This window comes from Hippichthys cyanospilos, chromosome 16 (genome assembly GCF_059441005.1).
Source record: "Hippichthys cyanospilos isolate Australia breed blue-spotted pipefish chromosome 16, RoL_Hcya_1.0, whole genome shotgun sequence".
Classification (NCBI taxonomy): domain Eukaryota; kingdom Metazoa; phylum Chordata; class Actinopteri; order Syngnathiformes; family Syngnathidae; genus Hippichthys; species Hippichthys cyanospilos.
Genome location: NC_142384.1, coordinates 14,735,295 through 14,745,950, shown reverse-complemented (window position 1 = coordinate 14,745,950; position 10,656 = coordinate 14,735,295). Strand labels below are relative to the sequence as shown.

Sequence of the window (10,656 nt, the reverse complement as noted above, 5' to 3'; positions counted from 1 at the left end):
CACCGCAGAAGAACATATAAACGCCACATTTCTGACCGAGCTACAAGGCAACCATGCAGTGCCATCTTATGTAACTGCATTGCTTATTGTACACAGTTTTCAATGCATTTGCTTAAAGCATGCTTTAAAGCCACATCATGTCAACTTTGAGATGTTTTACTTAGCACATGATGGGTCCACAGTATATCTAAATATGTCTGAGACTGCGGGAATTTCTCCATTGCTCCATTGCATTAGAAAGTAACTATTCTAGTCAATATTTTTAATGGCATAATTTAAGATTATCAAATATTTTAAATGTCATAATTTTACGTGCGCTGGTGGTGTAGGAACACAGCCTGCTCCAGTTTGTCACAGATGAAATCTGCTTGTTTTTGTTGTCTATTATTGTAAGGTTTTATAAGACAGCAAAGGTACTCCAGTGCAAAATTGTTCATGGCAATAAAGCGATCTTTTACGTCAACAGTTGATGAGAGAGTATGCTCCTGTTTGTTTTCAGACAAAAATAAGACAGTAAAATGTCGCCCTCTGCTGTTTAATTATGTGACGTTCACCAACATCTGACGTCTCACAACAGTCGATACTTTCAGAGTTTATCAGTGGAGCATAAGACGAATACATTCATTTTTATTAGAGTGAAGTTATACAATGAAATATAGTCACGATATGTTTGCATACATTGTGACTACAATTGATCATAGGAGGAAAATTATTCTGTAAGAATTCAATTTAAAAATTTAAAACAAAAACAGTTCATTTACAGGATGACAAAAATAACCAGCCGCAAAACGGTGTAACAAAACGTATTTTATCTTTTTGATACGGCTTGTGTCGCAAAGTTTTGGATGCCGCGGTTGTTGTATTTTCATGACGTCACATAATCTACTTCCGGTCTTGCTCGCGGCTGCCATTGCTAACATGTTGAACAGCTAGCTAATGGTCATTGTGGACCATTATGTTATGGAGGCTTAGTTTCTCTCCGGTGGCTTAGGCAAAATATCGCTTTTGAATATCGACACTCCAAGTCGCGTTGAGAGGGTCATACCCTTTCCACCTATTTTCTTCTTTATAAGGTAATGTTGGTGTGTACTCTGTGGCGCTGAAGCTAAACGCGGCCCTAGCTACAAGTGCATGCTAGGCTACTATTAGCTTTCGGCTAATTCTTAGCATCGTTTCAAATGACTTGATTTTGAATTACATCAAACTGTATAGGCTCTTCTTCCGTTTATTATTGCACAATATGATTTGCAGATAGTGTTCGTGTTCGTTCGTTCCTTATTTTCGAAACTTTTGTTGATGTACTTTCTAATATAAGGTGTGTAGTTGTACTGCTTAAATTACTACAAATAATTAATTTGTTAATGTTCCTCTATGGGATTCGTGATATGCAAAGGAAATGTATATAAAGTGGAATGCCGGGTGTATGTGTTTTTAGTTTATAAATCCATTAAAGTGAGATGTTTCACGAGCCTAAATTGACAGATTTGAATGTCTGTAGGTAAAAGGGGTCCAGCATCACAATGGGACGACGTTCAACTTCCTCCACCAAAAGTGGGAAATTCATGAACCCCACGGATCAGGCCAGTAAGTACCTGCAAGCAGAATCTATTATTGCAGATCAAAAAAAAAAGTTTTGCTTTGGCCAGATTATCATCATAATATGTATTTTTTTTTTTTTTACTAACAGGAAAAGAAGCCAGGAAAAGGGAGTTAAAAAAGGTAATGTTATTTTTTATTGTATTTTTAAATAAGTACCCAGCAATTTCGTACCGTTTTACATTTTGTGGACTGTTATTAATTTTATTTATAGAACAAAAAACAGAGAATGATGGTGAGAGCCGCGGTGCTAAAAATGAAGGACCCCAGACAGATCATCAGAGACATGGAAAAATTGGATGAAATGGGTGAGATTACTAGCATTACTTTTATTTTAAGACTATTTTTTGTTCTTTTGTCACCTGCTTATTCACTAGGCTCTAAAAGCTATATTCATTCAAATCTGAAAGTTATTTAATCCCTGCCACAGAGTTCAACCCAGTTCAGCAACCCATGCTGAATGAAAAGGTGCTGAGAGACAAGCGGAAGAAGCTGCGGGAAACATTCGAACGTATTGTTCGCCTGTATGAGCGGGAGAATCCTGAAACCTACAAAGATCTACGCAAATTGGAACTAGAGTATGAGAGTAAAAGGGGCCAGCTGGCACTCTATTTCGATTCGGTCAAGGTTTGTCTTTTTTTTTTTTTTTTTTTTTTTTTTACCTTTGATTCAGATGATGCTTTGCTCCTATTTTGTCAAATGAGCTTCATTGGAGTGAATTTAAATGTCCATTAAAAGCTGTGTTGTACAAAGTAACACTGTTATTTTTTTTTTCTTCCAGAATGCTGAGTCTGTGGAGGTTGACACTATCCCTTTACCAGATATGCCTCATGCACCATCCAATATCCACATTCAGGACATTCCTCTGCCAGGGGCTCAACCTCCTTCAATTCTGAAGAAAGGCTCATTTTTTGGGTGGGCTCTCATTCATGATTTATTTAGATATTCACGTCTTTTTGTCAAGATCCAATGATCTTTGGTGCCCGCGTGTTTTAACCCTGGATCAATAACAAGGGGTGTCTCCCCATTATGTAATCAATGATTCATGGATTTATACATTTATATGTCAAAAATAAGCGACCGAATATATTTGCAAAAATGTAAATGGGACTTAACTGACTTTGAGTGTATGTTGCCAACTAAACTTAAATTGCCATGATTAACTTCTATTTGCTCACCACTAGACCTCCGCTGTCAACTGGTCCAATATTGCCCCCTTTGCCACCTGTGCCACGTTTACCCCCTGGGAAGAAACCCCCGGGGCCTCCGCCTGGGCCCCCACCACCACAAGTTTTGGCAATGTATGGTATTCCTTCACGGAGGCCTTACGGCACTGAAATGGGTAAGACATCAATTATTACTTATATTATAACTTTATGATAGCTTTTTTTTTGTTAATATTTTGGATGATGTATGTTCACTAATTAGATTTTATTTTCCCTCTGGACAGAGCTCTCAATACCTGGTTTAGAGAAGGGCTCAACAGACTTAGGAGGAGACCAGGACAGTGGCAGCGGAAGCGACAGGGACGATTTGGACGATGATGACAGCGACTCTGAGGAAGACAGCGACGACGATCGGGATGAAGATGGTGACTCCAGAAAGGGAGACAGACATGACAAAAGAGCTGGGGAGAGAAGTGAAAGGCAGTCTGGTGAGAATTTCAGGTTTAAGCCTGTTTTTTAAATGTTGTTAAACGTCACATTTATAAATACAGTAGATGCTTGACTTATCAAAATGAAATGGGATAGACTTCATCAGAAGAAATTAAGTCTTGTAGGACATTTTAAAACTCATTTTCCGGGTTTTCTTTGATTATCGGCAGCAAGGTTGGCTCCTGAAATTAACTTTTTTTTTCTGCTCTATGTTAGGTCGGAGTGTGCGTTTTGCAGACATGCCCTCAGATACTTCCAGTGATGGAATGAAAAAGAGAAAGAAGTCTGGGAAGAAGACTAAGGCCATCACACCTCTGCAGGCCATGATGTTAAAGATGGCCGGTTTGTATATTGAACTCAATGAGATGTTCTTCGCTCAAATGCGCTAACCATATTTCTTGATTTAACGTTTTTTTTTTTTTTTTTTTTTATTCAGGTCAGTCTATTCCTGAAGAGGAGGAAGAAGAAGTTGAAGAAGAGGACACGGATGATTCGGATAGTTCTGACGCTGAAGACAAGGGACCTCCAGGGGATTCGTCCCAAGCCATTACTGGTCAGCGTCTCCCCCCTCCAAGTGGGCCAGGTGGACAACCCCCACCCTTACAGGGTCCACCGATGACTGGGCCTCCGCCTCTGGGCCCCCCACCAGCTCCCCCAATCAGGCCTCCCGGTCCACCCTCTGGTCCACCTCCCGGTCCTCCGCCAGGTTAGATTAGGAGCTTGCCTGAAAAATGCTCTTATCTTTGTAGCTTTTGCTTGGAGTTTTGTCCTTGCTCATTTCCCATCATAATATGTATTACACGCATTTTGTCTTCAGGTGCTCCTCCCTTCTTAAGGCCACTGGGTATTCCTGGCATGAGGGCTCCTATACCTCGGCTTCTACCCCCTGGACCTCCACCAGGTCGCCCGCCTGGCCCACCACCTGGTCCTCCTCCTGGTCTTCCTCCAGGCCCCCCACCGCGTGGACCCCCTCCACGGCTACCGCCCCCAGCACCACCTGGTAAGCTGCTAGGTGCAAATAGTCAGGTGCACGGATGGATGGATGTTTGTTTCCAATTGGTAATTATGTAGGACTTAGTTGTGGTAAAGTGTTTGACCTAGAGTGTGAGCGTCCCAAAATAATGTGAAACAAAATCTAATCATTGGCCTACAGACATGGTCAGCCATGTGCTTAAAATGTCATCAATAAGCATATGTTTTCATTTTATTCAAGGTATCCCACCTCCTCCACCAAGAGCAGGGGGTCCGCCCCGTCCCATGGCGCCACCCCTCGGCCTCTTTCCACCACCTCTCAGCGCCAACGTGCTTAGCGCTCCTCCCAGCCTGGTCCAGCGGCAAAAAGGCGCCGCGTCGGGGCAGGACGGCTCACAAGGCGGCATGCCTCCTCCTTCGATGTCCATGCGCTCCATAAACATGCCCCCTCCCCCCGGGACTGCCGCAGCCTCTGCTGTAAGCCACCTCCACGCAGCCACCATTGAAAAACGGGCCAACCTCACCGCGGGCGGTCTGGCTGCCGGCGCCGGAGCCACCATCTCGGCAAAACCGCAAATCATCAATCCCAAAGCCGAGGTCACGCGATTTGTGCCCACCGCGCTGAGAGTGCGAAGGGACAAGAGCGGCGCGGCGCCGGGCCCGGCGGTTGGCCCGTTGGACAAAGGTGCTGTCGGGGGAAGGAGGGGCGATGACCCTATGTTGAGTGGCCATGGTCACAAACATCATTTGTCCGCCGCTTCCATGGGAATGGCTCACCCGCCTCAGATTGGGGCCGTGGCTCAGCCCAGCATGAAGACCAAGGACCAGGTGTATGAAGCCTTTATGAAAGAGATGGAGGGACTCCTCTGATACTCGCCGTCATACTGAGGAAATTTGCTTTTTGCCTCTTTCAAAGTGCAACCTAATATTGGTAGTGTTCGTCAAGCCTGTTTTGGAGGTGTTGCTTTTGTTAGGAACCCACCACTCTCAAATCCTAAGTAATATTCATCTGAAATATTGCTGTGGTAAAATCAAATCTGTCAAGCATAAAATATGCGGTTGTATGAGTAATTGTAAACAATGAGGTCTAATTCTGTAGTCCCCCCCCCCCCCCCCCCCGAAAAAAAACAAACAATTTCCAGAAGCCATTTTATGTTTTTCTTTTTGATGTTGATTTATTCTGTATAGTACTCTCTAGATTGACAGTCACTGTTTTGTTTTATTAACTCCCAACATCATCAGCATGCTTTTTTTTTTTATTACACTGGCAAAGATGTGTCATACTGATCTGCATTTTCAGTCAATAAACACATTTCAAGAGCTCTAGAGTCTGATGTGTGACAAAACAAAAGCACGTTATAGATGGCACTGTAGGCTGCAGTGCTAATTTATTATAGTTTTGCTTTAATAGCAGACTATTTAATTTCAAATCAAGTGATTTTCTTGGGTACCTCCCACTATTCAAAGGAACAGAATTGGTTGCTCAGCTGTTCCTTGATAATTTTGCAAATGTCTTTTTCTTTTGCACAATACCTTGGATGGGTAAAATATTTATCTTTAAATATTGTGTACAGTCCTTTAATTCTGTTCATATTAAATTTATTTGCATTTATTTATACTATTGTGTGTGTCAAATGCCACGACATTTGGCTACACACTTGAGCGTACCAGAACAAAATACTGTATCTAAATCTGTATCTGAGTATTTGCACGAAAACTCAAATTCCCAAGAACCTTTGCTGCTTCAGTTTGCGCTTGTTTCCGCATCTGCGCACTGTCGCGCACGATGGCACGTTGTTTGTTGGGGCAAAAAGCAGCATGGCGGACGACAGTGAGACAAGCTCGAAGCTAAACACAGACGAAGAAAAACACGAAGATTCGAGTAGTGACGATGATAACCCAAATGACAACAATGGAGAAAATCAGGAGGCGGTAAAGACTTTCCAAGACTTGGTGAGTTTACATGAAGCGAATTAAGCGACATAACATTTTGCGTCCTAATTTGGTGACATAGCCGGTTAGCTAAAAATTAAGACGATGTCCAAACCTTCTTTGGAAATTCTTCTTCAAATTGGGCGCCTAATAATGTTTGCTAGCTATTACTAACTGTGCGTCCAACACTTTGCAAATGATTTTTTTTTTTTTTAAATAGGGCGTCACGGACGTTTTGTGTGAGGCGTGTGATCTGCTGGGATGGAAGAGTCCAACGAAGATTCAGATTGAAGCTATACCGGTGGCCCTGCAAGGTAAGACATCGCCAAATCGTTACTGTTGAGCATTGCGTGGATTGACCGTTGCAGTTTGCTGAATGAGATCAAGTTTTATTCATTCACATGTATGGCTTGGGTGTCAATTTTTTGGCTCATTGCAATCCACGTAAAATCAACCAAGGATGTTCCCGTCACCTCTCAGGTTAATTTCATGATTAAATAAAGCCAACAACGTATTTGGATTCTTATTTCCAAACATGCCTCGAAATTGAATATAAAATGGAGGGGTGAATGCATAATTCCCAACCCAATGTGCATACTATTGGCATATAAGGTTATTCATCGCCTCGTTATTACATCCAGTCTAATTTTGCTAAATGTATCTTGCTAGAACCTTGTCTTTATTGTTCTAGTTTGATTCAATACATCATAACATTCTTCAGGTATTAGGGATGTTTATTTTTCCAATATTGAATGGTAATAGAGACCGTTTATGTGCTATGCATAGAGATTTGTGATCGAATCATTATTTATCTGACTAGCGTTTGAACTTAGTGGGTGGGGGTGGGAAGACATGTCGTATACCGCAAATTTCTTTTTTAACATTATTTCTTTCTCTTTTTTCGGGTGGGGCATGAAGGGAAGGATGTCATTGGCTTGGCTGAGACCGGTTCAGGAAAAACGGGCGCCTTTGCTCTGCCCATCCTCCAGTCGCTTCTGGCTTCACCCCAAAGGCTTCACACCCTGGTCCTCACTCCTACCAGAGAATTGGCCTTTCAGATCTCCGAGCAGTTTGAGGCCCTGGGTTCAAGTATTGGCGTCAAGTGTGGTAGGTGGACTGTAAAAGTTGGATGAGAGCGTACAGGAAAGGATCCTGTTTTAAAGCAATGTTTTTGTTGCAGCCGTTGTAGTCGGAGGAATTGACATGATGTCTCAGTCAATGGTGTTGGCCAAGAAGCCACACATTGTCATCGGTAAGACCGACAATTTTAATTGTCTTTCAGCTGAAAACCGAAAATGCTTTTATTTATTTCTTTAAAATGCCAAATTGGCATCCGAAAATACCGTGCATCCCTAGACTCACTTTTATGCTTTTGTGAACTACAAAAATGGGGCCTCCAGGCTTTGAGTTTGGCCTATATTCAATATTGCATCTGTCATGTCTAATGCACATACATTTTTGCAGCCACACCCGGTCGACTGATGGATCACTTGGAGAACACAAAGGGCTTCAACTTACGAGCCCTCAAGTTCCTTGTCATGGATGAAGCAGACCGAATCCTCAACATGGACTTTGAAATCGAGGTCATTGAACGTCTCCCTTCAGCAGAGTTTGTTGTAGCTCAACAGCCGTGCAAATACAACTTTTTTTTTTATACCATGTTTCATTTGAAGCGTTTCTATGCCCAGGCCCATAATGACATGAGTGTGTTCATTTTAATCAGGTGGATAAAATCTTAAAATTGATTCCGAGGGATAGACGCACCTTCCTTTTTTCTGCAACCATGACCAAAAAGGTAATGACACATTTGTGGGCATTGTTTGCTAGCGCTACACTCTCCCACTCATTGTCCATCCTTTCAATGGTACAGGTCCAGAAATTACAGAGGGCTGCGCTGAAAGACCCAGTCAAGTGTGCTGTTTCTACCAAATATTCCACGGTGGAAAAACTGCAGCAGTATTACGTTTTCATACCGTCCAAGTACAAGGTAGGACATTTACATTGGATACACTTTATTTCCTGTCACTCCTCACACAAACAACTTCAATTGGAAAATAAAGGCGATTTGTTTACTGCTTGCTAACAGACGATTGTTGTGCTTTGTGGGTCTGTGGCAGGACTGTTATCTGGTGTCCATCCTCAACGAGCTGGCAGGGAACTCCTTCATTATTTTCTGCGGCACCTGCAACAGTGCACAGCGGGTGGCGCTTTTGTTGAGGAACCTTGGGATCACTGCCATCCCTCTCCACGGTCAAATGAGTCAGGTAGAATGTCCGCATCAGGTTTTTTTTGTTTTTTTTATTGTCCTGGGAAATTAGCTTTTCAAAGCCTTTGTCTACATACATTTGTAATTACAGGAAATCGATGAATGTAATTTGCTTAGTTGGGGGTTTTACAAATAATACTTTCAAATGAATTTTGGTCATGGAATCCATCAATGTTTGCAGATGGAGCTTTTGTGTATATCTATTCAGAAATACTAACAAATAGTACTGCTTAAAATAATATCCTTGTCAAACGAGAAAATGCATTGATCCTTTCTTGGACCGAACGCCTGTTGGAAACCTTAATATCCTCAAATATTGTCTAAGTTGTATATTTTTATTGAATTTAACTTTATTTGGTGACTATAATACTGAGATCATTTTATTGTATTCATGCTTATATTGCACAGACCGATTCAAAACATTCACTGCACCCCGATTACACTTGCCCAGTCTTATTATTTTGATGTCAGCATATGTTCCTTTGCATGATTTTTAACACCTTACTCTTTTCGCATCTTTCAGAATAAACGTCTGGGAGCGCTAAATAAATTCAAAGCCAAGTCGCGGTCAGTGCTGCTGGCAACTGACGTGGCGTCCAGAGGACTCGACATTCCACATGTTGATTGCGTCATCAATTACGACATCCCCACACACTCCAAGGTAACGTGGCGCCGTGGCCATTTCAGGTCAAGGTTTCATTAGATCTTAGCGGATTTCGTCTGATTCTCGGGTGTGTTGACCCAAACAGGACTACATCCACAGAGTCGGCCGAACAGCCAGAGCAGGACGATCGGGGAAGTCAATCACGTTTGTTACCCAGTAAGCACTTCTTCTTCGTTTCACCAGCACTCGTCTTCAACCATAATCGTTTTCTTATTTCAAACTGAAAATTGATATTTTGCCTCTAACCTGTTTTCTGCCCATGACAGTCATTTTTGACCTTTTTTTTTTTTTCTTTAGGTATGATGTGGAGCTTTTCCAGAGAATCGAAAGTCTGATAGGGAAGAAACTCCCTGCCTTCCCCACCCACGAGGAGGAGGTGATGATGTTGGTGGAGAGGGTCAGCGAGGCCCAGCGATTTGCAAGGCTGGTGAGTCAGCCGTGTTGCGTAATCTTCAAATGTGTGGATAAAGCTTTTTTATTCAAGTGATCATAAATTGCTGTGGATAATATTTTCCCACTTTCATGTAGTCGAAGAAGATAGCCAAATACTAGTTGCGTACTACGAACTAAACTTTAAGTAACAAGCACAATGTCAAATCAATTCCAGCTCTAAAGTAAAGGAATTTAGAAAGTGAGATTTTTGTATTAGGGCTGGAGAAAAAAATCGAATGTCAACAAAATAGGTCGGCGGAAAACAGCCGCCTCGACTCTCCGCCGGAATCATGTTTGCGCCACCGGTTTTCTCCGTGGACAGACACTTGAAATGTGGCACAGATAGACCCCCCAAAAAAACAAAATATCACAAGTCTGGAATCATTTCCAGAAAGAAATAATAATTGCAACGTGGACCTGCCACACCTGTCGCACTTAAACAGAAAACACCATATGCAAAGACCATCTTGACTAGTTGCCTTTGTGCACCACCTAGTGGCCGAATGGGGGTGTCGATTACTTGTGTATTCCACGGACTAATCGATTTTAAAAAATATTCATTCGTGACAGCCCTTTTTTTTTGCATTCCTTCAGGAAATGAAGGAACAAGGTGAGAAAAGGAAAAGACCTAGAGATCGAGCCGGTGACGAGGATGACACAGAGCAAGCAAGCGGCGTGAGGAAAAAGGTGAAAGGAGGTTCGGGAGCAGGACGAGGAGGCGGGAAAAGGAGGGGCGGAGGCGCTCGGAGAGGGGGGCGCTGAGGCCTTGAACTTAACTCAAGACTGTACATAACCACATTTTTTTTTTTTAAGCCAAAGTCGCATTATGATGACACTCACGTTTTCCTTCATTTTGCTTGAGCCCACGTTACCATTTAATTACAAAGAAATCTGTCTTGCAGTAAAATTCTTGCAAAAATGTATCTTTGCTCATCTATCGATGCTGTTGATGTTTGGTGACAGACAGAACAAGTATATACTCCTCCACTAGATGGCAGAAGGCACAATTAAATTGTTGCCATTCATACAAAAATCCTTCAAAAATATTTAAAGTACTTAAATGTTTCAAGAAAATAAAAATGATTCCTCTTTGATAACATCTCTTCTATGATCCAAAAGAGAACACTTTATGTAGATTT

The 10,656-nt window shown here is 42.1% G+C and overlaps 2 protein-coding genes across 2 annotated transcripts; both read left to right on the top strand.

Moving 5' to 3' along the window:
• The first annotated feature begins 894 nt into the window (after positions 1-894).
• wbp11 (WW domain binding protein 11) lies at positions 895-5,544 on the top strand. Its single transcript, XM_088435983.1, has 12 exons — positions 895-1,073; positions 1,499-1,584; positions 1,688-1,719; positions 1,811-1,904; positions 2,027-2,223; positions 2,378-2,511; positions 2,781-2,938; positions 3,047-3,250; positions 3,468-3,593; positions 3,688-3,957; positions 4,069-4,251; positions 4,465-5,544. The coding sequence occupies exons 2-12, from the start codon at positions 1,521-1,523 to the stop codon at positions 5,091-5,093; spliced, it is 2,091 nt and encodes a 696-aa protein (XP_088292109.1). The 5' UTR covers positions 895-1,073; positions 1,499-1,520; the 3' UTR covers positions 5,094-5,544.
• Positions 5,545-6,025: 481 nt separating this feature from the next.
• On the top strand, positions 6,026-10,614 carry ddx47 (DEAD (Asp-Glu-Ala-Asp) box polypeptide 47). Its single transcript, XM_088437037.1, has 12 exons — positions 6,026-6,176; positions 6,376-6,469; positions 7,074-7,262; positions 7,336-7,407; positions 7,620-7,738; positions 7,879-7,950; positions 8,026-8,142; positions 8,273-8,419; positions 8,945-9,082; positions 9,171-9,241; positions 9,383-9,512; positions 10,112-10,614. Exons 1-12 carry the CDS (start codon positions 6,042-6,044, stop codon positions 10,277-10,279), a joined length of 1,452 nt encoding a protein of 483 aa, XP_088293163.1. The 5' UTR covers positions 6,026-6,041; the 3' UTR covers positions 10,280-10,614.
• The last annotated feature ends 42 nt before the right edge of the window (positions 10,615-10,656 follow it).

Bases quoted from the DNA above. Each gene is read 5' to 3' on its own strand.
- wbp11 (XM_088435983.1), top strand. From the start codon at position 1,521: ATGGGACGACGTTCAACTTCCTCCACCAAAAGTGGGAAATTCATGAAC. The intron at 1,720-1,810 runs GTAATGTTATTT...TTTTATTTATAG, and splicing joins GGAAAAGGGAGTTAAAAAAG to AACAAAAAACAGAGAATGAT. The intron at 3,958-4,068 runs GTTAGATTAGGA...TTTTGTCTTCAG, and splicing joins ACCTCCCGGTCCTCCGCCAG to GTGCTCCTCCCTTCTTAAGG.
- ddx47 (XM_088437037.1), top strand. From the start codon at position 6,042: ATGGCGGACGACAGTGAGACAAGCTCGAAGCTAAACACAGACGAAGAA. The intron at 7,408-7,619 runs GTAAGACCGACA...ACATTTTTGCAG, and splicing joins GAAGCCACACATTGTCATCG to CCACACCCGGTCGACTGATG. The intron at 9,242-9,382 runs GTAAGCACTTCT...TTTTTTCTTTAG, and splicing joins TCAATCACGTTTGTTACCCA to GTATGATGTGGAGCTTTTCC.